General features: G+C 41.5%; 4 protein-coding genes across 14 annotated transcripts; 2 read left to right on the forward strand and 2 right to left on the reverse strand.

Moving 5' to 3' along the window:
• Positions 1 to 359: 359 nt before the first annotated feature.
• Positions 360 to 3,087, reverse strand: LOC143345839 (motile sperm domain-containing protein 1). Of its 4 annotated transcripts, none has more exons than XM_076773353.1 (6): positions 2,985 to 3,087; positions 1,771 to 1,947; positions 1,537 to 1,700; positions 1,282 to 1,441; positions 946 to 1,089; positions 360 to 878 (listed from the first exon to the last, which is right to left on the reverse strand). In XM_076773353.1, the coding sequence occupies exons 2-6, from the start codon at positions 1,913 to 1,915 to the stop codon at positions 847 to 849; spliced, it is 645 nt and encodes a 214-aa protein (XP_076629468.1). In that variant the 5' UTR covers positions 1,916 to 1,947; positions 2,985 to 3,087; the 3' UTR covers positions 360 to 846. The 4 variants fall into 4 exon arrangements, with proteins under 4 accessions (XP_076629468.1, XP_076629466.1, XP_076629464.1 ...); XM_076773351.1 differs by having other exon boundaries at positions 2,891 to 3,003; XM_076773349.1 differs by lacking the exon at positions 2,985 to 3,087 and adding an exon at positions 2,209 to 2,867.
• Positions 2,488 to 6,949, forward strand: Moca-cyp (nuclear cyclophilin protein Moca-cyp). 7 transcript variants are annotated; one of them, XM_076773331.1, is made up of 10 exons: positions 2,558 to 2,578; positions 2,991 to 3,050; positions 3,543 to 3,846; positions 3,941 to 4,028; positions 4,775 to 4,804; positions 4,884 to 5,029; positions 5,102 to 5,195; positions 5,278 to 5,530; positions 5,672 to 5,767; positions 5,886 to 6,949. In XM_076773331.1, the coding sequence occupies exons 1-10, from the start codon at positions 2,573 to 2,575 to the stop codon at positions 6,570 to 6,572; spliced, it is 1,764 nt and encodes a 587-aa protein (XP_076629446.1). In that variant the 5' UTR covers positions 2,558 to 2,572; the 3' UTR covers positions 6,573 to 6,949. The 7 variants fall into 7 exon arrangements, with proteins under 7 accessions (XP_076629450.1, XP_076629446.1, XP_076629449.1 ...); XM_076773335.1 differs by lacking the exon at positions 2,991 to 3,050 and having other exon boundaries at positions 2,488 to 2,574; XM_076773334.1 differs by lacking the exon at positions 2,558 to 2,578 and having other exon boundaries at positions 3,022 to 3,050.
• A 55-nt stretch (positions 6,950 to 7,004) lies between these two features.
• Positions 7,005 to 9,553, reverse strand: Vps28 (vacuolar protein sorting 28). Its single transcript, XM_076773328.1, has 2 exons — positions 7,898 to 9,553; positions 7,005 to 7,819 (listed from the first exon to the last, which is right to left on the reverse strand). The coding sequence occupies exons 1-2, from the start codon at positions 9,430 to 9,432 to the stop codon at positions 7,282 to 7,284; spliced, it is 2,073 nt and encodes a 690-aa protein (XP_076629443.1). The 5' UTR covers positions 9,433 to 9,553; the 3' UTR covers positions 7,005 to 7,281.
• On the forward strand, positions 9,108 to 26,981 carry LOC143345832 (organic cation transporter 1). 2 transcript variants are annotated; one of them, XM_076773329.1, is made up of 11 exons: positions 9,108 to 9,210; positions 10,240 to 10,440; positions 15,207 to 16,484; positions 16,759 to 17,106; positions 23,991 to 24,249; positions 24,436 to 24,527; positions 24,615 to 24,818; positions 24,937 to 25,183; positions 25,393 to 25,524; positions 26,010 to 26,364; positions 26,705 to 26,981. In XM_076773329.1, the coding sequence occupies exons 3-11, from the start codon at positions 16,359 to 16,361 to the stop codon at positions 26,967 to 26,969; spliced, it is 2,028 nt and encodes a 675-aa protein (XP_076629444.1). In that variant the 5' UTR covers positions 9,108 to 9,210; positions 10,240 to 10,440; positions 15,207 to 16,358; the 3' UTR covers positions 26,970 to 26,981. The 2 variants fall into 2 exon arrangements, with proteins under 2 accessions (XP_076629444.1, XP_076629445.1); XM_076773330.1 differs by lacking the exon at positions 9,108 to 9,210 and adding an exon at positions 9,907 to 10,127.
• The last annotated feature ends 299 nt before the right edge of the window (positions 26,982 to 27,280 follow it).

Here is a 27,280-nt window from a genome sequence, read left to right on the forward strand (position 1 = left end):
ATATTATTGTTTTAATACTTTGGGATTCCCGTTGCGCGGAAATTTGCCAAACGTATTCGGGTTATAAAGATCGACGGAACAAGATCGAAAGAGAAAAACGCTTAGTTCCCTCCGCTCCGAGAAGCCAGAGCTGCTCGGTCCACCCGTGGCACTCGCGGGATCTGGGGGGAGAAACGCCGAGCCAGCGGCAGCATACGCGCCCTCAATAACTCAACAAAATAATATTGTAACAGTCGTACAATAAAGGAAAATGTCCCTAATAATTATATTACACGCACAATATACATTGCATTAAATTATAAAAGTGAAATATCATTTCGTTTAAAATATTTTTATTCGAGGGTATTTAAAACTCGAAATCCATTTCACATAATATATTTATACATTTGTACATGAGATCGTGTTTTGGAGAATGCTAAAATAATTATAAGTGATGTATTTTATACAGAAAGTATTTCGACTAAAATGAGATATTAATTTTTATATAAATATTCTGTATTCTTGTATTTGAATTTGAAATATATAAAAAAGCAATAGCTGCATCTGAATTTCGTTAGCATATTTACAAATTTCATTGATGCATACTCAGGGCAATAAAGCATAAACTTGAATAAGAATATATTATATAATGTCATATAATAAAAGAATAAAATATTTAAAATGTATCAATAAATATTAGCATTATTCGCAATATAACGTGATAGCTTATTGTTTATAGACTAGAATCAGGTATATCCAGTAACAAAAAAGAAACTCAATACCAAAAAAAACCTTAAGTTAATTGTGCTTTCATCCCATGATTCTAACCATTGTATAAACTTTGTCTCGTATGTATAAAGCCAAAAATTACATTCTTAAAATAATAATCGTAACCAAACCTGTAATTGATGAAAAGATCGTGTTTGTTTAATTTTTAATAAAAAAATAAATAAAAAATATACTTACCTAATACATATGAAAATATTAATTTAAAGTTTATGGAGAGATGTAGATAATCAGGCACTCTATTATACTGTTCTCCTTCTGTGGGTAGAAGTAAGCCAGCTATACATATGATACCAGCAATTAATGCTACATAATTTGTTCCTCCTAAAAATTATACATAGTACTTCATTTAATGTTTCTTTACATGCATTGAACAATATATTTCAGATTCACTGAATTTCAACTACACAGATTCGTTGCCATATATCTGGAGACTATTGTGTATTGAATTTATTTTCTACTATTCAAGAAAATTTGAATCAAACCTATTAATTCTGAAAAACAATTTATACTTACTGTCAATTGTTTTATTTTGAGTTAGAAGCGCATAAGATTGTTGTTGTCTGCTTTCATTTATAGGAAGTTGCTGAAACATTTCTGGATCTGGGGTTGATCTTCCAGTACTATCCGTTGTCCCAGGAAGGAGTTTAGCTTCCACATCTCGTTTTCCTATAGTCTATTAATTTTCCAAGAGTCTTGAATTATATTATTTTGGTAATACAACCGTATTTACTTTGATTTTCATATACAATAGATCCATTGTTTAATCACCTGTTTAGTCGGATGTTCTTGCATTTGTATTCTAAATTTATCTATGACATTGCAATTGCTTAACATAAGGGAAGTATGTCTTATAACAATATCCACAAAACATCTTGCTTTTATTGTTCCTTCAGGATCAATAACTTTGTATTTATTTGGCGCAGTAGATAATACTACAAATGGTAATTAATTGCATTAGAATTGTCTTTAGACTGTTAGCTGTCATTGCTGTCACAAATATACCTTTAAATTTTATTGGAAAATCGTATGGGTTATATAAAGTCAAAACTTGTTTGTGTGTGGATTGATCGTCTAAAAAGAAAGTGATATTTTGGGGAAATACAAACACTGGCAATTTTCGAGGAATAGCTGGTAACTGGGACTGCATTATATTTGTTCAATTTTGTGTGGTCCATGCACCTATAAAATTAAATGATTCATAGTTACATATGTTAACATTACCAACTATTTATGGTTTTGTACTATTAATTATATCTACACAAATTTATTCTGTCATTTTTAAATATTTCAAAATGTTTATTTAGACAATTCATTTAATGAAATATCAAATTTTTTCAACAGAAGAAAGAAGAATTTGATTTTTTGTACTTTAATAATTGTAACATCTGCAATTTATGAATCTTGATAGTCATGGGTTATATGCTTAAAGCAATAACTTACCTTAAAAATGAAATACTTTGAAGTATATAGAATTTAAGAAGAAAATAATGCTCTAAAATGTTTTAGATATTAAAATAATTGTTCGATACTAATAAGAAAACACATTGATGCTATGGAAAACTTCTTTAAATAAGATTTCAAAATCTTTTAACTTTATAATCCGTCTATAAAAAAATGTCTAATCACTCTGTCAAACAATTTCGATGTTTTGCTCAATCGTAATAAGCATTTACTTAATTATACGGCAGTTTTCGCAAAGTTTATATTTGTAAGTTTGTTAGTATTATAAGATCACATAGAATCGTTTTGTTGAATAGTGCACTGTTGATGTTTCTAGTGAGAAATTCTTCATAATATTCGACATATGTATGTCGTCTTGCTTTTACCAACATTTACGTGCTGATTTTGTTCATGCGAAGAAATCAAATGCATGTGATTTCTCTGTCTCTTCTTAGCTTATTATCTACTATTCTTAAAAAGAATATAAATTTATATTTAAAATTCACTTTGTTACTCATACAATATTTTATCTATACGTCGTAGAAAATAATGCGATACGTATATATGTACAATTGATTTAGTGAATAAGAAAATCATTCGATATACTTTTATGATTTTAATGTTTTCATGATTTCGAACAATTTAATCGATTCTCAAATCAAAATATGAAAAAACAACTTACTACAAGTTACTTTTCCTATCGTACAATCGTATTAAAATATACTTGAATTTGTATACGAAAGTAATATCCATAGTTTGATTAAATAAAAATTTACCTAAAGAAAGTGCTTACGCAGTCGACGAGTCGGACGAATCAATCGTGTGTTAATGTAGGGGAAAAAGTGCGTATATATTTTTGTTGGCAACGATATGTTTCTGCATTTAATAATGTTCGTTTCGTATAGATTCAACAATATGGCATCGGGCAATGTATTTTACGATTAACTTTTCAATTACGTTGGTTAAATGTTGTTCATATATACGCATTAATACAGGAAATGTAAATACGTTAACGAGGAAGAAAATGATAGATGTGTTGCATTTATTATAACAAGAGTACATACATAATTCGTTAAGTGAACGGAAACATTTCTATAGAACGTTTTTAACCTTACTCTGAACGTTTCATTTTGGGTTTTACGAGTGTTTCTGTTTTTTTTACATATCGGTAATAACTTATTGTCCGTACAACTCTCTTTATCACTACGCATTAGAATATTACTAATGAATTTATAAAATTTTCGTTGAACTTTTAATTACATATAAGAAACCACAATATTTTAGAGTATTATTAAATAATTTGATATTTCCTTTACTACTATAAATATTTTTAGGAATTTACAAGGAAATTCATCATGGTTAACATCAATCCACGAGTATTCTTTGACATAGAGGTGGGCGGACTCCCAATGGGCCGCATAGTATTTGAACTTTTTGCTGACATTTGTCCAATAACGTGCGAAAACTTTCGTTCTTTGTGTACCGGAGAGAAAGGACTTGGGAAAACAACTGGCAAATCTTTGCATTATAAAGGAATTGTTTTTCATAGAGTAGTTAAAGATTTTATGATTCAAGGTGGTGATTTTTCAGTAGGTAATGGAACAGGAGGCGAATCAATTTATGGTGGAACATTTGCAGGTAAATTAATGAGATTCTCCATATATATATATATATATGTGTGGGTGTGTGTATGTGTATTATGGAATACAATACTTTTACAATACTCTTTTAGATGAAAATTTTATTATAAAACATAATAAACCATTTTTACTATCAATGGCAAATCGTGACAGAGATACAAATGGTTCACAATTTTTTATGTAAGTATTTATCAAAAAAGTAATTCACTTAACTTATATAAGAATGTATTCAGTATAATAAAAAATAATCTATTGGCTCCCATGGTAGCCAAAAAAGTGCAGGATGGTGTGATAAATTTATAATACCTGCAGCTCCCAAAATGTCACCACAGTAATGTGTTATTCTGTTTTACTAAAAGTTTGTTTTGCATGTTATTATTAATGATAATCTGCTTACTAAAGGTTATTGTCTATAACTGCAAGTAAAATATTTTATATATAGACTTTATTTTTTAATGTTTCTACTGGCTGAAAATTATTTTTCTCTGCTAGCAGATGTATTCTTTGTCAACTACAAAGATAAAGGTAATAGGAATTTAATACATTTATTCTTACATTTTAACAGTCTTTCAGGCTAGTATATTATTTAAATGTACTTCGGATAAATCACAAGTAATGCATTAATTGAGTAAAAGGAAAATTGGGTGTGTTGACTTTAATAGTAAATTTGTTTATTTTGATTATCGACATCACGGTCTCGTGTAAAGTCATTTGATATTTGATAGTTTGTACGAGTCATGTTAGACGTCTGGACAATATTAAAAAGCATAGAAGTAAAAGTATCTTCGAAGGAATGAATAACTTAGCTATATTTCTGTGTAGTCATGAGGGAAGGGTCTGCACACCACTACTACAACACAATGACCAATGAAAGCTGGCTCTTTCTGTTCATCTCTCATCCCCTTAATCATATTTTGTTGTTGTAGTACAACACAACCAGCGCCTCATCTCGACAAGTAAGTAATAAATAATATGTTCAATTGTTATAATTACTTATAAACGTTATTTTCATACTTAAATGTAACTATTTTTTAGTGTCCATGTGGTTTTTGGAGAAGTAGTGTCTGGCCAGGAAATTGTTACACATATCGAGGGACTTCCAGTAGACCGTATGTCCCGTCCGTTGCAAGATGCGAAGGTTGTAAATTGTGGAGAACTTGTATTGAAGGTTAAAAGTAGAGGTACGTCTAATGTTTTATAAAAAAACTTCATTTTTTAATATTAAAAAACTCAATATTCATTCTAATTTACAGTAAAAAAACGTGAAACGAAAGATAGTAGTTCTTCCGATTCTGATTCTGATTCATATGCCGGAAAGTCTAAAAAGAAAAAGAAAGCCAGAAAAAGGTAGAATATATTATATAGCGTATTCTAGAAACTCATAAAATGATATAATAATGAAATATAACCATAATAACTAATATTGCAGTAAAAAAAGAGCAAAATCAGAAGACGGTGAGATTCATGATTCGAACGAAGATGATCTTGAAAAACCTCATCCATTAGTTTCAGTCACAAAAATCGATCCAGATGAAATTCCTGAAGTGCCGGCAAATAAATTTTTATACAGAGCAGGGCCTACCAATAATGCGAATCAAAAAGAATTTAGGCAACATTATGGAAGGGATCGGGTACGATCGAATAGAAAAACTGGTCGCGTATTTAAAGGAAGAGGGATATTTGTAAGTATTTGTGTGCAGTGTATGGTGCACGGTATGTATATATTTTTCAAATATTTTTACACGTTCCAATGAAATTCATCTTATTTTCAACATATTATAACTTTTTCTTTATATGTATAATACACGTAAATGAATTTCCAGCGATATCATACACCTTCGCGTAGCCGTTCGAGAAGCGTCACGCCGCCTCACTGGAAGCAAGCTCAAAATCGTACCATTAAATTGCATGAATTTCAGGTATATATTAAATATATAATCATATACATATACTTAAATGTATGCAGTGGGATTGCAAGTAGGGATACAATACTATTCGCATAATTAATTTCTTTGTATATTTAAAATTACGTCTCAGAAATTAGAAAAGGAACGTTTAAAGAAAGAAGAAGAATTGAAGAAACGTGAGGCTGATAGGATTAAAAAATTTACTGAGAATCCGGACGAAGATAATCCAATAATGGACAAGTTTGATACAGATGCACGCGTATCCGAAGAATTGGAAAATAAAGAAAATGATCAGTCGGACGATAAGAAGGATGACAATAAAAATGTGGAACAGGACCAAGATAATTTGAACACTAGTTCGGACGTAAATGATGCTATGGCAAAAGATAAAGTAGATGGAAAGCATAAAATTGAGAAAACAATAAAACGTGATTCGCATCGATCATACGGTGATAGATCTTCGCGACGTGATTCACGGGATAGGAGTAGAAGACGCGGAAGTGGTCGTTCAAGATCGCGAGATCGTAGGAGATCTCGAGATAGAGATTATGACCGTAGGAATAGTCGCGATAGAAGAAACAGAAGGAATTATTATCCGCGAAGGCGAGATTCTTACAGAATGATTAGACCCGTCAGAGATAATTACAGATATTATGATAGACGTAATGATTATAGAAGGACAAACAATTCAAATTCGAATTACGATGTGGATAAAAACCGAAGAAAGAGTGATAATGCATCGGACACGAATAATCAACCGAAATTCAAGCGTCGTTCACGTTCAACAAGCTCTAGTAGTCAACACTCCAAAGACTAGACGTTTTGTTTTCCTATTATTTTCTGCATAACACTGCATTAATATTTGTAAATTTTTCATATGAATTTATTTAATTATAGCATATTTGTATGTATTTATATGTATGCAGGTGGTATGCTATCTTACATTTGTCAAAATTGTTAATAGGGAAGTTCGAACGTAAATTGCGAATGCGAACAGTAAAATCTATTTCTTTCGCGTCAGAAATTTGTGTACCTCCAATAAGCATGTACAATAATTCTTTGAATGTTATGCAGAACGTTTAAACATATATAGGCTAAAGTGTTTAAATAAACAGTAAACGTGTCTTCTAAGTGTATAGCATGGTACTGTAAATTAAAATTACTTTCACAGTAAGTTACTAATATATAAGTTATATTTGAAACTTTTTTTGAGTGATTACCTTATGCGCAACAATTTCAAATCGTTCTGGAAAAACTATTTTCGGTTGAGGGGGTCAATTACAATCATTTTTGGTGAATAGACATACCCCCGAAATTCTACTCAATTTCGAGAAAAAAATTCACATTATTTAAATTCACAATTATACAAAGGTATAATTTTGTGTTAATCTAACAAAGTGACAAATAACTACTAAAGTAACAAGTAACCAACGAGATAACTCATGATAAAAAATGATCACCGTTCATGGTGATATCGATCAATTAGCGTGTAACGTGAAAAAACTCGATAATCATCGATAAGAATTTTAATCGATAAATAAGTTCTCGATTACATTAGGTTTGTCAAAGCGATTTCTACAAGAGAATATCATTTTGCCCGCAATGATACATGGACAGTCGAACTGTTTTATAATCTGTTGCTTAACACAATTTCTTCTTATTTTATCTTGTTCTATATCGATTTTTTCATTATCAGATACTATATTTATATATGTTACATTTAATATTAGTTCCTTATCGTCTAAGATTTCCCAAGGAGGGAAAATTTGTACTGTACTTGTGGATTTCAATTCAATTCTACCCACAATATCAGGAATCGTCATGATCTTTATAAATCCAGGGAATTTGTTTTCTTCTTTACGAGGTAATAAATTAAACGGATCTTCGGTCGCGAATCCTTCCAAAAATTGCCTGCTAAAGCGAGTCACGCATGCTTGTACATGAACTGTAACACACGGTAGAGAACAACTGTCTTTTGCTGCTTGTTTAAGTTGGTGTTTCCATATACGTACACTCGATATTTGTCCATTAATCAAAGATTGCAGTTTCTCAGACAAACTTCCTCTGTAACATAAACAGAAAGGATGGAATATTTCTAAATTATACTTACGACTGCAAGAAGTTGAAAATAACAACAATTACCGTTTTGCTTTTCTCTTTTTCTTTCCGGAATCCAAAAGATTTAAACACATCGACGGATCTAGATTCGGCCTTTGCGGCGATTCTTCCGTGGTAATCATAACTCCAGTTTCGGACGAATTCTTATCTGTCAGATCGTTAATTTGCGACGAAATTTGAGAAATTTTCTGAGAAGGATCTATACTGGGAAGTTTACTTCGAAATTTATCTGCTTCCAAGAAAAAAGTTCGATCCGAATCTTTGGTAGACGTTTGTGAGTGAATGGAAACGAACTTGGGCGCACAAGTAGATAAATTATCCATTAAATCGTGATTAAAAATTTCTATGATAGGAATTGTATCTTGCGTATTTGCATCTTCTATGCGATTGCTAAGACTTTTCTCACTGCCTGTATTTACTAAACCTATACAATTATCACTATCTTCGTTGCTAGATTCTATTTCCATTTTTGCCATATCTTTGGTATCTTTTGGACTATCTTCGATATTTAATTTTACCTCTGAAACCGGCGAATCGGATTCAATAGAATCTTCTGGAATTTTAGTACTTTTACTTGCCATAGATTCTGCATTATCATTTTGAGAACTATTTTCCAACTTTCTTAATAACGTAAGTCTCTTTTGACTAGACATAATTTTGTACTTGTTTTTCAAGCACTGTGGATCAACTAAACGACACAATGTCACATTATTCATATTAGTGTCTGTGTAACTGTTTCCTACTTTATTAAAATCTGTTTCCTGCGAATTCATCTCCCTAAGTTTTCTCCTTTTCTTTTTATAAGAATACGAGTATCTATCCAAAATAGGTGACATTTCTACATTATGCGTTTTTGTAAGACTAGGAGAAGAAACTGCATTAGCTTTGGTGCATTTATTCTCAATTCGATCTAGAGCTTTCCTCTGAGAGTTTTCATCTGTAAATTTTCTTCTTCTTCTTCTTCTTCTTTTATAGGAATAACAGCTTTCATCCAATATCGGAGATGTACTTGTATTGCCTTCTTTAATATGATTTCTACTATTCTCAACATTAAATAAATTTCTCTTAATGCTTTCTTTTCTGTCCATGCTACCTTTTTCTATGTATTTATTATTCTCAGCAGAGACATTTAATAGTTTTGTATTAATTTGACTTTCTGGATTTTTTAAACACATACGTTCAGTGCTGTCTATAAACATATTGTTTAAACTATATTTTTGCCTAGCTCGTTTCCGACGTGTATGGAAAACCGGAGATTTTCCCGCGCGTTTAGTCACAGATGATCCAAGAATAGGAGATGTTTGAGACGATTCATCCGAGTCAAGAACACGATCTCTGTGAGTTTCAATCCAATTACGTACAAATTCGTTTTTTACCGTGCATGGTATCGTCATGATATTTCGGTCGATCGACAGCACACCATCCTTTTGTCCATGAATTTGTTTCACCACGTCTAAGGTTAGAATCTGCTGTCCAAAATTTAATTTTCTCACATGATTCGGTTTCTTTGACTTGTAATTGTCATCCTTTTCAAGGATTTGCGTTTCCATTTCGTTCATGTTGCGTGGGAGAAAATAAAATTATTCTAATCGTTTACTACGAAATTTTACGATCACGTTGTAGAACACACACCATGTTTACAAATACTTTGGCCATTTTTACTGATCTCTACATTGTCATAGAAGCAAGATGATCAGATTTGCGAGAAAATTTCGCGTATAGAGTTAAAACTGACAGCAATAAGGTGTTTAAATCGAAAAGTATATTACACATAATATTTTTGGACAATGAACAAAGGAGTTAATGGAGAGGGAAAAGTATTCAAATACGTCGAAATGTCTGACGTATGACGTATGAATATAGAAGAAAGAGACGATTGATTTGATTAATAATTCTAAATTGTTTTTCATCTCGTCTATTTTTATAATAAAAATAGTGTTGGGATTCTATTTGACTTTGGCGCCAATAACGTGCAAAAGCGCCACTACTCGTGTTGGAAAGGAACTTGAACCGTTGCAAGTGAACTCTTCCCGCGCATTTTTTCGATAGTCGAATAGCAAGGATACTCGGTTCCGTAATTCATTCTAACAAGTAGATAGAAAACGAAGAATTACAAGGTTTCTTACTTCGCTACGCTCTTGAGGATAGTGAATTTCAGTGGGAGTATGTTTGAACGTTGCTGATGCGTTCGTTAGTAATGCCCATACATATAAAATTAATTTATTAACCTCTTCAGGGATAATGGCACATACGTGTAAATTTATCTTTTTATTTGAATATCGTAGCATAGAAGCAACTACTAAAATTCTGAATAGAGAATCGTAAATAAATAATTTTTCGTTGAATTATTCTTCGTTTTGTTGAAGGGTGCCTGGCGAAAGACGTTTCGACGAAGAAGATGGTTTGCTTTCACGTAAAACCGACCCTGCGGAAGGAATTAAGAGGAAAGGAGATGGAGACGACGCACGTCGATGATACGTCTATATCGATCAAACTCCGGTTCAAGACAGAACAACTTAAAACGTACCCTCTCCCTTCATCGGAATACAGTATTAGCGTCCTGAGAGGTAGGTAGGAGGTGTTATTATCGTTATCTGTTTGGCTCGTTTGACAATGATCGATCTAAGCATGCGACAATCAGACAGTCAGATATCGTGACAATACTCTAGATGAAATTTCTGTAGTACCGTCCCGTAGAGACGTGGACAATCTGCAGAGACATTGTTAATTGTAACGAAGCTTGGAGCTTGGAGTTTGGTGCTTATTATACGTAGAATGAAAGCAAGAATAGTGTAACTACGAGGAAAGTAGAGCCGTCTTTCGAACGTCAGTTGTAAGATTATTTCTGGTAGCCGTTGGTTGATTCGGGATTTCCTCGCGTTCCTGGCGGTCCTCGTTTACCAAAGTCGGGATAGAGAGGACAGGGTTCGCCGGCGTAGAAATCTGAATCGGCGAGAGAGGTCCGGTTCGTGCACGCCGTACAATTACCGGGCGGCGAGTGTCGAGGAACCCCCTTTTATATTAATAGTCGAGATAGTGGTCGAGCGTGTAGCGCGATAGGAGAGTGGCGATCGTTGGCGGCGGGGGAGGGCAAGGGAGAGTCCCGGAGGATCGTGGAGGGAAACGGCGTACGAGAGGCGAGCCCGAGAGGGACCGCGATAGAATCGTCGAGGGGGACTGAGACGGAACGAACAAGTGAGGTGGGTCCAAGGGGGACGTTCGAAATGATAGATAGGAGGACGGGATACCGTGGACGGACCCCTTGTATCCACGGTTGCTTCAGTTTCAGTTCGCGATGGAGGCTACTTGCTCCTTCTGGTGGTAGCTGTCGGTCTGTTCTTCGCCGAGGGAGATCGACCGAGTGCGAGAGAAATAGATAGTTTAAGGGGGGTCGAGGAGTGCGCCTGGTGCGCGGGAAATATCCTGGACGTCGAAAGGTCGAGGAACAGGAGTGGATCGGGTCTAAGAAACTCAACGCTTCTGATAAGCTTAGGGGATGAATGGTGAGACTGGGGCCGTCGCGTCGCAGGATCGAGGATCGAGAGACGTAATCGAGTGGACGGTTGGATCGATCGTAGTCCGGGTGTAGGACTACCGTGGGATCGCGAAAACGTTTCCTTTTCGGACCAGGAGGCTCGAGGAACGCGAGTCGTGTCGTTGGGCTGTGCAGTGATTCGCTCGCATCGACCGCCAACAACAGTGTTCCTTTCGGTAGCTGCTGCCTGCGTAACTGGCGATCATCTGTGCGCGCGACGAGACGCGAAGGTGTTTACGACCGACGGCGCGCGATCGATTCCTGCGATCGTCGTGCAGTTCCGGCTGCAGTTGGTAAGATTCCCGAACGACAGGGAGAACCTTTCGCCAGACAGAGATTCCGGAAGTTTGCGACCGCTAGTACGAAACGCGCCGTCAGGGGGAGGCGAGTTAATATCGATTGAGATCGAGTTAAGGATTTTTATTGTGGGAACGATTAGCAGGAATTAGACGCATTGTTGGTACATCGAAGCGTGCCTTTGTTAAAACCGGAGCCTTCGAACTCTGGATGTATTTGGTCGTGGGATCAAACGATAGCCGAAAACCTTGGATCAACTGGGCAAACATCTTGTTTACTGTTGCGCTTAGGATCGATGAACGTCGATGATACGTTCTTACGTAGAATCAAACAATTTCTTTCAAATATAAATTGCCCCTTTCCCATGGTTGTTTCTATTTAGTTGAAAAGTATGATGCTACGATATTAACCATGATTTCCTCGTTGTCTGTATAAATCTGACAAACGAACAATTAAAACACAGACATATTTCTCCAACCTTCGATTCCCCCGTTCGAGAAATCGATCTTGGACGATAATCGACGATAAGGCGGATCGTTCCGCCGGATTCGAATAAATTTAATCGTCGTTACGTAACGCGATAACGAATCTATCCGTAGCACTAAAAGTCGAAAAAAAAAGAGAAATAAAAGAAAAAACCGTATCCGCGACTTAATTTAATCCGTTTCGCGGTTCTTTTACGTTCTAACCGGTAACTTAATTTCGACAGCTTCGTGTTCGTTGCGTGACGTCGACGTCGACGGAAATCTCATTAAGCGCGGAGACAACAAGTGCTCGGTAAACAATTTGTTTTTACGACGAACAGACGTTATAAACGGTGGCGGGAACGCGGAGATAACGCGGCAACTGTTTTTTACGGCCGCGTGCTCTAGCTACCGGGTAGTTAAACAACCGCGATTTACGACGAGCTTGACGCGAGTACCAACGTTTATTTTTATTCGACTAGCGAGCGTTTCTTTCGATGCACCAGTCATAGTACGAGCCATCTCGATTCCACCCCGTCGCACGATCTTTCAAAGGGATGTTTGCTCTGGCCTCGTAGGTTATTTATTATTCGAATAAAATTTCTCTGATGTAAAGCATCGATCTATTACCTTCTAACAGGGATCGGTAACTTTTTAATAACGCAACATTAAGGTTAACAAGAGGTCTGCAACGAGGGTTTGCCACTTTCAGTTGCTCGATTCGTTGAAAAAGAAACGGTGACATTAGGTTCTCGTAATTGCTTTAATTGAGAACCGATGTGTAACAGTCTGAAGCACGGGCTAGGTTATTCTCCTAACTGAAAAAAACCACATTCCATTCTCAAGAAATACAACTCTTTCTCTTTCTCGGCGGTCTCAAGCTCACGTAACTTTGCTCGTAACTTTGCCTAATGTTTACGTCTTGGTCCCTTACCGACTTGTCTCGATGGTCGAGTCGGAGAATCGATGGATTTATTAGAATCGAGATATCTTCAGACTGGCCGATTTTTTTACGCCACCCCTAGCTCGTATCGAATACCGTCGATAGGTATCGTACGAGTGCCAACAGTAAATTTGGTTTGGGTTCGAGTAGGAGGAAGCACGAGCGAGAGCCAAGTATGGGACGGCGTGCGAAGCGGGACGACGTTGTTTGCACTAGTGACGTCACTCGCAATTCTAGCGACCGATCAGAGGCTCGAGAATGCACGCGCGTGAATGCGTATAGTATACGCGATTCGAAATCCGGGATCCGGGATCCAAGAGCGGGGCTCGCAAGAAAATCGATGCAATCGATTACGAATCGACGTTACCGATATCGAAAACACGTCGCTTTACTTTTAGTCACACATAATCCTCCATTTCGTTCGTGGACCCGAGTGGAGTCACTGTCGATCGTCGATTCCGTAAGACGTGGCGCGACGTCGGCGGGGAGGATTAGGAAAACGGTCGTATTATTGTCGTCGATGTCGTGACCATTTCAATTTATATCTTTCCAGTAGTAGTCGAAAGGGAACGCCTCTCGTCGAGGCCACCGCGGACAATACGACGTTGCTCGCGATTTCCTTTCCAAGGGGTCGCGGCTGGCGTCGATGGAAAACGATCGCGATTCAATAGAGTGTTCCGCGAGACACCATGGGAAGGAGCTTGAGGCGACACCAAGGCCAAGATCGTCGACGTCCGGTCTCCGACTCTCGTTTCTGCAACTTTTCTGTTCTGGCCTGTCGCGTAGACGGGCAAATTGTCGAGACGTTCGCGTCAGTTTCCGGCGTCGCGACACGCGTAACGTTCGCTTCGACGCTCATTGTCCGTCGCACTGTAGCGAAAATTCCCTCTTCCATGGCCGAAATTTCAAAAATTAAATCCATCCGTTCCATTCTTAATCGTTCTATTCCATGACCGTACAGTCCAACCGGAAGTCGAGAGAAACGACGATTGAAAACGAATAGAGAAAAGTAGAACGTAATCTATTTTGTTTACAACGGTTAGGTTCGTTGATAAAATTGCGGGTTAAGCGCCAGGCATTCGTCAGAAATATGTAAGCGTTTCGCAAACATACTCTCAGACGAAAAGTGTTTCCGTGGCTAAACAATTTCGGCGACTAGATTAACGTGTCAACCGCGAGTGACGGAGATAAAGTTTCCAATTGCAACTGGCACGACACAACATTTCGAAAGTCTACATAGTCTGTCTGATAACTAACAGTCTGGCCGAATTTGCAACAATTGTCGTATCGACATAAATCTTACGTTTCGTTCCAAATATTTTCCGTTTAAGTTATCGAGCGCCTAGCGAAACGGTTTTCCGAGTTTCGACTTCGGAATCGTCTCTAATACGTATCTTGTCAAATTCGAGCCTCGTTCAAGCCGTTTTAACGACGATGTTTGTCGATTAACGAGTCGAAGCAAACAGTTTACTGATTCTAACAGCAGGGTTTTCCTCTGTGGAAAGGTAACCAGAAATTTATACAGGAATGTATCGAATTTCTCGTGGGAGTTGCCAAGTTAAAATTAAATTGTTTTTCTTTTTTAAGGCACGAACGAGCAATTGGAAGTAGATGTTTGCGACTATCGAAATAGCTTGGAATATTTATCCCGAAACGTATTTGTAGAATCGATTTAAATTCATCGTTTCAACTCTGTAACTATGCATGATGTAACTGAATAATTCAGGTAAATACTATTCAGTTTAGTTAAGTCCAGAAGAACAATACTTGTTATTAAGATTGCTCGAAAGAATTTGCTGCTTATCGAAAAATTAGCCATCATCGAGCGTTCCATCCCCAAGTATTATTATTATTACTATTATTATTATTATTAGACTGCGGATCTTTATGCAAATTCATATGTTTATTAATAGAATCGATGAAATAGGAGCTTTGGAAAAAAGCTTTGCCTCAACCCCCAAGTATAGTAATTCGTACCTTACGTATTTCTTAAATAAATGCATAAAATGTTATGAAAGTCGTAAAGCGTTCGACGGCGTTCCATGTGAAATATTATAATTGAGAACGACGGGTTGACGATAATCCTTTTTGTAGGATGCGCGGAGAGTCCAAGTTTGACCAAGGTCCGTAGCAGACGTAGATCCTTCGATCGATCGGCGATCGCGCGGAATACGGTGACCTGGGAGTACGGGTGAGAAGACGGTGCGACGGTGGCCGCGGAGAGGCGGAGGGACGCCGTCGAAGAGGATGCTCGGGAGGATCGGAAGAGAGGAGGTGTTCTCGGGCGATGGCTGATCGCGGCCGGCGCTATGCTCGCGGCATATAAGAACGCGCGAAGACGTGCGTTCGCCGCGCTTTACGCGATTCCGAATTCGACGCTGCTGGCACTTCCGTTCGCGCGAGGCTCGCGGGACGCAACCATCGGCCGCACCAGAACAACGCGGAACGGGAATCGCGTTCACCAGTTGACCGAGGACAAGCTTCGCGGAGGACGCGGACCCGCTATTTTCTCCGACTGTTCTTGCTAGTGTTCGATTTCAAAGTGTCCCCTTTTCGATTTCGCGAACATTTCGACTCACCCAGTGCCCAGTGGAAACATGAAATCCCTCGAAAGCTTCCGGTAGTTCCGGTGCCCGAGAACCCATCTTAAACGGATTTGTCCGTCTTGTCTTGAACCAAATTGAACTTTTAAGAAGAATGTAAGAACCAAGAAGTTGCTAACCGACCAAGCACACTGTTTTTTGCGGTTTGAACATTTTTCGAGTATCTGGTGTCGCAGACAGGGGGTTCCAAGAGAAGAAACGGAAAGTTCGATGGTACCTGACTAGAACTTGGAGGTTCGAAACGAAGCGATAGAACGACTCGGTTTGTTGGAGACCAGCTTTTCTCCAACTGTTCCAATTTTAAGAATAAGGATTCAGCTCGAAGCGTTATTTCGAGAGACGGATACGATAAGAAGAAGCAGAAGAAGAAGGATATTGCTTGGAAGGTGGAAGATTCGACCGAAATCTTGCACGAAAGTATTAATTGCGAAGAGAGTTGGAAGGATCAGAGTGTTCGGAAAGTTATCAGGAGGGGTGGATCGGGCGCGATAGATCGTAACAAGTCGGCGTCCATGCCCTCGAGAGCGCGTCGCGGCGGTCATGCCGCGTGATTCGAGGGTGCAGGTTTGTCGGGTAACCGTCGCATCGCGGAGCATCGCGGTCGAGGTGTCGTTTAAACGCGGCGGAGCCTAACTCCGGAAACATGAGCTCGATCGACTTCGACGAGGTGTTGGTGCACGTGGGCGAGAAGGGCAAATACCAGAACATTATGTACTATCTTCTCTGCATACCTGCCACTCTACCAGCCGCTTTCCTGGCGTTCTCGCAAGTGAGTCATCTTTTAACAATCTTTCCAATTCTACTCGCAAGTGTTTCGAACCTCAATACGTATTTGTAAATGAAATTTCTGTGCCGTGCTTAAGATTTTTTTGCAATGTATCGTATATTGGAAGATGGATAAATGATCAGACTCGCTATTATCTCTACATGGTAGTTATTTTCTATAGAGACATTAGATTACCCTCTACTTTATATAGACATCGAAGGATAGACTACCCTCGTCGAACCGGTAAAGAAAGGTCTGTGGACGATTTGATCGGCAGGTGTTCGTGAGCGCGTCGCCGGATCACTGGTGCAGAGTCCCGGAGCTGGAGAACCTGACGGAGCTGATGACGCTCCAGGAACGAAAGACCCTGTCCGTGCCGTACGTCGAGAAGTCTGACGGGAAGCAAAAGTACTCCAAGTGCACGATGTACGACGTCAACTACACGGCGATCATCGAGTCGTGGCTGGGGCACGGGATCCTCGAGAACGCTACGGACGGGGCAGAGTATCGATCGAGGGATCGGTTGCCATCGCCGCCTGTCGCTAATCCTGACTGGCCGGTCACCAAGTGCCAACACGGCTGGATCTACGACAACCGGGACTACGACAGCACCCTCGTCACCGAGGTAAACTCGACTTTCTCTCTTTAAGCATCGAGGACTCATCTTTAGTGCACGAAATAGGAAACAACGGTACTAGAAAACGGCCATCTTTGGAGTATCCTTACACCCCTAATTTCTACATTCTAATATTTTATTTGATTTTAATTCGAGAGACGCGACTACCGTCATCTCTCGAATAGCAGACGAATCTTTGGGAATTTTTAACGTGAAAATTGTACTTTTAGAAATCCTGAGAAATGGTGCATATCTAAGTTTGCATGCTCGTTGGAAACGAAGAAATAAAACCGTCTCCGTTTGATTAAGGATGGAAAGTACCTGTTTGCAAGAAGAAATTAAAAATTTTAACCAATACCGAGTGAAACGCGGAGACGTTACGCCACGGCGAAAGGGGTTAAACGGCGATGTCCCAATTGGTGTCTCGGGTATTCAGTTTCGTCGGATGTTTTTCGTGTTTCGTGGAGCGGAAAAAAGCGGTCGCGCGCGAGTGGAACGACATCGCGGCGTCTCTCCGCTTTGCATAATCCTCCTACGCGTTATTCCGCCACTCAGGGGAATTTCGCGGCGGAGCAAGCGAGTCGTGTTTCACGGGGCAACTCGCCTTGGCCTTTGTCGATTCGTCACAGCCGGATTCGCGTTAACGTCGGCCACTAGGCTTGGGTCCCGTTCGTGGAACACCGAGCGACCGTTCGCGCTCGTCCCCGATACGTCGCGTTAAGCTCCTCTTTCCGCCCGATAATTTTCTTTTCCGTGAAAGCTCGCGGCGGATGTCGTCGACGCGTTTACCGGCCACCATCGTTCCGCGCACCGCCACAACGGCGTTCGAATCGGGACAAGAAATTTAAAAGAGGTCCGTCGACTTGCTTTCATCCTTTCTTCGCCAACTGGTAGTTGGTAGCAGCCTGTAGGTCTCCAATCTCCAATTTGAGGTACACCTATTTTCTTTGGGTATTTCTGCTATTTATCTTATTATTATGTAGCAGTATTGTGCATCTTATTCCCAAGTTGGATATTGAGATCTAGGTTGATCCCTCAATTTGCAAGACAGGAAGATCCCCAGAGTCGGTCGTTGTTGTCCTTCCTCCCATACTCTTCTCTTGACCAGTGTCGGATGACGCTCGTTAGTCAGGCTATAGACCTAGATGATGGTCTGTCTAATCGTCTGGTCCCATCCCTCCCACTCGTTTCTCCACTCCGAGCTATTAATTCAGGGTACTTATTAAACTTGTCGAGCAATGTTTCGATCATCGGAACCGCGAATCCCTTCGAGGAACGTGACGAGTCCCAGGAAGTTTCGTGCGCGAACGACGTTCGCGTCAAATTCAACACGCCTGATCGGAAAGATTTTTCCAGCTACGAGAGCAATTTTGCATACTTGGAAAAGATAATAGATTCGTTACTACGAAAGTCTCATGGTTTGTCTAGTTTCACGTTTCACTCATGCTCGCGATTCCAGGTACGAAGATTAATCCGTTAAAGAGTACAAGTTTAACTGTTTCATCAACACAGTGAAATGGTACCAAGAAACAGAGACTCGATTATCTCATTGATTTTGCGTCAAGAACTTGCGATCTTTGACTGCGTTTCGAACCAAGAGGGTGGAAGGGGGCGATCGGTGGTCGGTCTGGCGTCCAAGAGAGCACGTTTCTCAGAGTCCGCCAAGATTCCACAACGCGCGTGCGAACGTCCAAGTGTCGCGTTGCGTCACGTGGCAGAGCGTCTCTCCGCTCGCGTCCATTAACGCGTTATTAAATTGCCGCAATTAGACAACGCGGTGAGCCGGTTGCCGCAACGAGGATCGTAACTCGCGGGGTCGAGGATCTAGGTGCTTCACGGTTCTCTTAAACCACTCAATTCCCCTCGATTCCCAGCGTGTTCGTCGCGACGGAAATAGTCGCGACGACGCAAATAGTAGCGAGACTTTGAGTTTTCCGTCAACGGACGCCGTTTGCACGCCAAGGTCGAATCGAGACCCGGACGATCTCTCGACGGCCAGGTGAACAAGGTTGGCCAGCCACCCGAGTGACTGGCCGATAGTTTGCGGACTCTCTGGTGGCATCAGCAATTGCCGACCAATTTACCTACCCCCGCATCCGGTCATGCGGTCTGTCGCATCAAACGCCGGCTCTCTGCTTCTACGAAGGGTATATGTCCGCCGCGCGTGTACGCTCTGCTCTCGCGTCCGCGTTTCTCTCCGTCGTGACGCAAACAACGCTCGACCGAATTCGACGCTATCGCCGCCCTCCGCTCGCTCCTCGACGCCGCACGCCGGACTTGAAGCTCCACGGCTTGCAGCGAACCTCGATAATCCAACAGTCCTCTGACAAAAAGGGCGTACTATCGCTTTATCGCGAAATTATCTGGCCAGTTTCACGCGGTACGACGATAAATCCATCTACCCGCAGTGGATCGTTATTTATTTCTTTAGAAAACATCACGTACGCCCTTTTTTTAGATACCTGTTCGATCGCGAATCATGGAAGACAGAGTTTCGGCAAACTTGATTCGCAAACGAACAATCGAAACATCTTTGTTCGATGTTTGAGAGAAAAGTTGAACTCTGCTGGAGCCGACGCGACGCGACACAACGCGACGCGACGACGGGGCTAAGAACGTTGAAGTTAGGGTTAGAAACCCTGCTGAAACGAACGAACGACGACGATCTCTTCCTTTTCTGCTTTTCCCTCCGTTCCCCTCCACTGGTGCTCGGCCTCCCTCGCCCCGCTGTTTCCCTCCAGCGTTGTTGGTGACGGGTCCATCAGTGCTCGGGAGGGTGTGCGCGCCGCGAATTTACACGCTCCGGATTTACGCAGACGCATGACGCACAGAGCCATCGAGGCAAATCCTGTCCTTCCGTTTTCCGTTCTTCATCGCGCTCTCGCTTTCTATTCGCGCGAGACCGCTCACCCTGTTGCGCCATCACCGTCCCGCGGCTTCAGATTTCTTCATCTGCATACGGATTAACGTCCCGGACGGGGACGGGATAAATTCTCATCCAAATAAAAATTTCCACATACGAACAAAACGGAAACTAACAAAATAGAAATTAAACCAAAGGTAGCTAATATGGGTTAGGTCTGGATTATAAAATATAGAAACAGGTATATTTTTAAACTGTAGAATACAGATTCATTAAACAAATTGCGACAATCCTCGTACAACAAGATGAATCACGCTTGTACAACGCAGTAAATCACACTTGTATAACGCGGTACAAGCAGTTCCAAGTACAGCAATTACTTTTAAATGGAACTGGTCAAATTGTTATCATTTTTCCTATCTCGGTATACATAAATAAACAGGAAAACGATCGTAAAGAATACAAACTATTGTTTAGAAATTCGTCGAGCAATCAATGAGATCGACGCGTAGTAATTTGTTCGTGACGTTTATTCATAAATCTCACGTGTTGTTAGACACAAACCGATCAGAATTGCGAAACGTGCGCATCGTAATAGCACGAAGGACATTACAACGAAACGTTGCGTTAACTATTACGTTGAACCGTGACGCAATTACAGTTCGTTCTTAAGACCTAGCGAGACTTTGAAACAGTAACTGTAGAATAAATATGCAACCGATATAACAACATTTACTGACATAGGTAAAGCTTCTCCATAACTGCAAATTCGAAATGGGAGTTTTGTAGAGGGTTGTCCCCTACGTACGTATAATAATTCGTACCATATCGAGTTAAAGTTTCAGCATTCGCGAGTTTCTAAATTACAGTGGTCAGTAGGAAGAAGTAAATTTATTTTTGTGTCAGGAATTGTGGTCCACCGTGGTCGATGACGTCCCCGAAAAGACAATGACCCCCACCGTGACGCGTCGACGATCGCCGCGGCTTGTTGGCGAACGCACGGAGCCAAAATCGCCCACGCGGTCGCGTTCTGCGACGGACTCTTGACGTTTCCGGGCTACGGAAGTCGCCGAGTGTTGTTGGTCGACGCGGACTTCCGGCGCGGCGTTTCCCCGTCTCGGGCGAAGGAAAGTGTGGGCCACGACTTTCGTGGGTCGTTCGCGAGGAACGAGCGCGAGTCGAGGCGCGCCGCGGTCATATCAATATCGTTTTCGAAGTGTGTCAGGGTGATAAAATATGCACGCGTCATTAACGTCCTACGGGCGCGTGCACTGCCCTTGACAATAACTCGACGTCGTCACCGAGAGTGCCTCCCGTATTTCCATGCAATTTACCTTTTGCGTTTCACGCAGACATCAAAAGTCCGTGAGTGGCAATTTGCTTAAATCAAACTTGGTGTTAAACCCATTAACGCCCGCCCCGCCGGGGCGTATCATTTGCGCGAGGCCCGATCGACTCTCGATGAGAAATTTCGTTTGCACGGCTCTCTCTTTACCGCCATTTTCTTTCCCGCGATCTTTTCTTCCCTGCCTCGAACGCTCCAACCTCTATCTGGTCAAACGCTTTATCAACGCGTTGATCTTTCTTCAAATTATAGAGAGAAAAATAGAAATATTTGGACGGTGTATCTCTTGTGATCACCAACGATTTTAGCTCTATACAATTATATTATAGACTTTTTATATTTGGATAGAGAAACGATCAAGAGAGGATTCTCGTGGGGGGTCGCGAGTGGAAAATGGGAAACCAGAATCGGGGACGTCGAATGCACGAAAGGTTTAAAAGCACGGATGAATCGTACGAATAAAGTTAACAGGACTAAGCGGCGTGTATTATTGGCTGGCTTACAAATTCTGGCTATGGGGTCAGAGTTAATCAAATTAGCTCTATACGTCGGTCGGTAACGAAAGAGCGGCGTGCCGCGCAAGGCAAACATTAAAACCTTGGGCAAACATTAAAACCTATTGATCCCAAGATACACGGGAGCCGTTGATAAATCGCTTTTTCGTTTTTTAACATCCAACGCTTCGATAACACTTCGATAAAACTTTTAAACAATGGAACTAATAGCAACCCAAGACAAACTTGCTTGCAATACTTTCTCGACCTTTTATTCGAGTATCGAACGACCATAAAACAGATTTTCATTAATTCTACCTTTGTGCCTAGATAAATCAAACGTAAATAACTTTCTCGGTAGTTTTCAATGCCTTTGTACCAAACGTGTATTTGTAAATTTTAGAGCGGAACAGAATCTTTTCTTTATTTTCAAAGTCGTTTCCCATGGATGGTGTCCCACGTGTCCCGCGTAGACGTTGAAAATTACGATCCGTAGAAGGAGAAAGCAGAGGAGGAAGAAGCGGAAGAGAAACCCGAAGGGTCGGAGCGGTCGTCATGGACGCAAATTCGGACGATAAAGAGCGGCGTTCGATGACGTTACGTGGGAATCGTTACAGCGCGGCGCGGCGCGGCGCAGCGCAGCTCCTAATCGCGATCGTGGCGCGTACGTGAGCGCAATCTACAAATTCGTCGCGGTGCGCATTCGCGCGTGAAGCACGTATGTGCGCGCATCGTACACGCGTCATGCGATTAATGAGATTCCGTCGCTGTCGGCGGCGCGGCCCACGGTGGGACGGAGCTCCAGAAAACCGCCACTTGGACAAAAATATCAATTATTATTCCATAACAGAACTATTACAGCATCATTCTGCCGAAGGATCAACTCCTTAGGGCTCGAGACATTTTTGATATTTCGGTCCAGAAGATTCATGTGCATTTCGACTATTTTTATTTACAACAATACGTTTTACTATCATTTACAGTTTAAAATTAATTACTTTTCAGATTTTCTTTCTTGCCCTAATAATATCAAGAAGAAGAACACGGTTGTGATTAAAGTGGTGTTTGAGATAGCATCTATTAAGTATCCCAAATCACAAACTGCGTTTGTTCAGTGAATAGATAAATATACATAATGGTGATATCTATGATGGATGAATCTTATCGTAAATGGTATTTACTGACGTTGATAGAGAGCTTATTTCCGCAGAGTGTGATTTTTAACCTTATGGAGATGAAACTGGTGGAAAACTTGCGTTTTTGGTGGAATACATTGCACGCAATACTGACGATTAATAGCGAAAGATACGATAATAAGATTAAGTAATGACCATAGGTTATATTTAAAAAAGGGGTGGTTCCCCGTCACAATATCGTACGATACGATATGTTTAACGACAGAGCAAAAATTTCAGGGTATATTGAAAAATGCTCTTTAGAGAAAATTGACAAAAAAACACGGAATAAATAAACATACGTGTATCTAGATTTTTTTCTATGAAATCGAACGATCGTAATTGATCGGGCTAAATGCATTGCGGTCGCGCGCACGTACGCGCAAGGGAGGAAGATAAACGACGTAACCGGAGCAATGACTTCTCCATAATGGAGCGATATCGCCCGCAGTGTTGTTGCATCGTTGCACGGCAGATACTCGCAATCTCGCTCCGTTTCGCCAGAATCTTCCTCGGGGTCGTTACACCTCGACATTGTTTCGATCAACCTATCCTATTTCCCTTTCTTAGGCCTACAAATTAATATGTCGATCTTCAATCTGTACTTGGAAATAGTGAAATTAGTTTTCAAGTATCGGAATGATCTGTATATTTCTGGCGATACTTGGGCAGCTGGTTAAATTAACAACTTTGCCTCAGGGATATCTTTCTTTCGATCGAAATGAAAAAAAGCACACGTCTGACGTGCTACTCGTAGTAATTCGTATTTACAAGTTAAAATCGGACAACCTCTACCGTATTGCGTTACTGTCAAAAAGTCAGTTTGATCCGATGGGGGTCGCAAGGTCGACAGTCCCGAGGTAAACGAACATCCCCCAACCGATTCGGATAAATGGAATTCCAATGTAGGTGATACGCGTGCCAAATATGCTGTGCAAAATAAGCCCGAAAAAAATAAGAAATTAGACACGGTCGCGTAGGACGTAGCGTTTTAATGGCATTCTGCATCCACATAGCTAGACTTGGTATGCGACAGCAGCTGGTGGCCTTCCACCTCCACGACCTTCTTCTACGTCGGCAGCCTATTCGGGAACGTTGTGTTCGGCTGGATCGCCGATAAATGGGGCAGAAGGACGGCCTTCTTCGCCATACTGTTTCTCGAGGTGATAATCTCGATCGCCACCAGCTTCAGCCCCAACTACGTCATCTACACGGCCCTCAGGACCGTCAATGGTCTCTTCTTCCCTGCCATCTATCAGATACCCTTCATTCTAGGTGAATAAACGACCAATTTAACAGAAAGCCCAACTAGATTTTCTACTGGAAAACAAATTCTCAACTGAAACTTACAACACATTCTCATCTCTTTCTCTGTTTAGTCCAATTGTAATAACGAGAAATGTTTGTCTATTTTGGATATTTTTATTTCTAATACGATTGGATGAAAATCGTCTGTTTCAGCCCTCGAGTTGATGGGTCCAAGGTACAGAACGTTCGCTGGGATGGTGATATGCATGTTCTTCGCGTCTGCCATGTCTCTGCTAGCCTTGCTGGTAAAGTATAGTACTAAAAAACCAAAGTAACATGGAAAATAATTGAAGAATAAAAACTGGCCAGTATGGAATGTACTCTCGGCTTAGGGTTACTTGCTGAGGCATTGGTTCACCCTGTCGCTGGCGACCTCGGTTCCCTTCGTCCTTCTCTTCAGCTACTATTGGATCATTCCAGAGTCGCCTCGATGGCTCCTCAGCAAGAACAGGATAGACGAGGCGGAGGAGATCGTCCAGCGGATGGCCAAGATCAACGGAAAAACAGTGCCTAGCAATTTTCTTAGGAAAATGGAGGTAACATCGATCATAGAACCCCGATTGAAAACTGTTTATTAAAATCAGAGTCAGGATAAGTCTCGATCCGAACGCTTGACGCTTCGAATAGCTCCCGTTTGTGTAACCGTTGTTCCAGGTGGAGATTCTGAGGAGGCAGGGGATCTCCTGTAACGGGACCAACTCCGGGGAGAACGAGACGGTGAACATCGAGGACAGGTCGCCGCCACCAGCAGCGACGCCCATGGACCTGGTCAGGAACCCGAACATCAGGAAAAAGTTCTTCATCCTGGCGTTCGACTGGGTGGCGAACGCTGTCGTTTACAACGGGTTGTCGTACAACACCACGAACCTGGGTGTCTCCGATTACCTGGCGTTCTTCATCGGTAAAGCTACGAGTCCTCCTCTCGTCGGAGACCTTGACGTTCGATCTCGCGCTCGTCGTCGCGTCTCTCGCAAACATGTTTTCGACGCGCAATCGTATACGACGCATAGTAAAGCGACTAGCGCGTAGTTTGGATGATGAAACGACCACGCGACGATGCACCGCTTACGAAACTGGAAGATTCAAATTTGTCTGGTCGGCCATTTGCAGGTGGATTGGTAGAAATACCGTCTTACGTCATCACGTGGTACGCGATGGACAGGCTGGGCAGAAGATGGGTTCTGTGCCTGACCATGCTTCTAGGCGGGGTCGCCTGCGTCTCCTGCATGTTTGTTCCCGAAGGTACGAATTTCACGAGTCCCCTTAAAATTTAACGCGTAGCTTTCCATAGTTTAAACTTGGTAGGTTCGCCGTTGCTATCAATCTACTCGTATGTACTCTCTTAAACGTTAGACAAACAAGCGACCGAGGTAATTTTTTCGATGGCGTCACAGTTTCGTTGTTTACGCGAGAGAACGAGAACGGATTCGAAGTAATTAAAGATTCAGAGGACAGATCGTTGTTGCGCGATAATTTTCTCGATCTCGTGCGAAATCTCGTTTAGATGCGAAAACAGTTTATCGATACGACGATATGGTCCGAATATGAAATTCGTTAGATGGGAGGATGACTTGAACCTGTTGCGTGATAATTTTTCCAACTTGGTCGCAACCGGGCTGTAAACCTAACCGCCAGGTTCCAGCTGGTCCAAGGAAGTTATCTTTCGCTGACAGAGCCTAACGCAAATTCCACCACACGCTATACGCGTATCGTGTCTGTCGTAGCAGACGCCGTCTGGGTGACGGTGTGCCTGGCGATGATCGGGAAATTTGGAATCGCCGCTTCGTTCGCCGTGTTCTACGTGTTCGTCGGGGAACTGCTACCGACGGTGCTGAGGTCTCAGGCGATGGGTATCGCCTCGTTCATCGCAGGAATCGGTTTGCTCGCGTTTCCGTACATCGTCCACCTAGCCGTCTACTCGAGGGTTCTTCCTCTGATCATAATGGGCACGTTGAGCGTGGCCGGGGCGCTCACGTCCATCTTTCTCCCGGAAACCCTCAACATTCATCTGCCACAGACCATCGAGGAGGGCGAGCTCTTCGGGGCTGACTTCAAGCTCTGGTCCTGCCCAACGCTACCAAAGTCAGTACCGCCTCTTCGATCATTGCAGATCGTTGATTGTTGTCACCCTACCAAATATCAAACTGTACCATCAATGGATCAGTCGCTATCACTTGAACTTGTAGAATCACTCAAGTATTGCAATAATAATCTTCTCTGTTTAGTACCTCGATCTCCCTTTTGCTAGTAGAACAGTCATCGTTTTAATCAACGCACGTTTCTTTGATCATTTTACAAAAAAAGGGAAACTGCAAAGACCGTTACTTAAGTTAGCTTACTACGACAGCAATTGGGTCTGCAAATGTTTCTGGAGCCCCGAAATGGCCGGTTAAAAATGGCGACGGGTCACGGCGTGTTTCAGAAAGGGGAAGAACTCGGACGACAAGTGCGAGGCGGTGCCGCTGAGGTTTCTGGTGAACGGCAGACCAGGAAATCGTTCCTCGGCGGCGTCCAGATCGCAGGAGGTCGACCAGGAGGCGGACAACTCCTCGTTTCAGGCCTCGAACGGCCAGGAGGAGTCTCGAGCGTGGAAACCGAGCGCGACGGACGGCAGTGAGGAGATCGCGGGGCTCGATGAAAAGTGCGTGGACGCGATAATCGTCGTCGAACAGAGAAGGACGCAATGAATCGGTGGCTGCTCGGTGCAATCGCCCTTCACGACTTTGTATTATAATTATCAGTATAGACAACGCATCCGTATTTACTTTGTTCGTTTATTGCGACCGTACTTCCCGCGCTGCGAAGATTCTCGTACAGCGTGTCGCCAGTTCTCTGTCGCGAGTGTCGTTTGGTACAGGGTATCGCGGTTAACACGGACAACGAAAAGAAGGCGGTCCTCCGTCTGTTAATCTTTGACTCTCGGGACGCGTTTAATTCGATTCCGGATTATATTTGAAATTCTACTCCCCTAGTTGAACGCGACTCTCCTTGGTTTAAG

Source organism: Colletes latitarsis, chromosome 9, assembly GCF_051014445.1.
Source record: "Colletes latitarsis isolate SP2378_abdomen chromosome 9, iyColLati1, whole genome shotgun sequence".
Taxonomy (NCBI): Eukaryota; Metazoa; Arthropoda; class Insecta; order Hymenoptera; family Colletidae; genus Colletes; species Colletes latitarsis.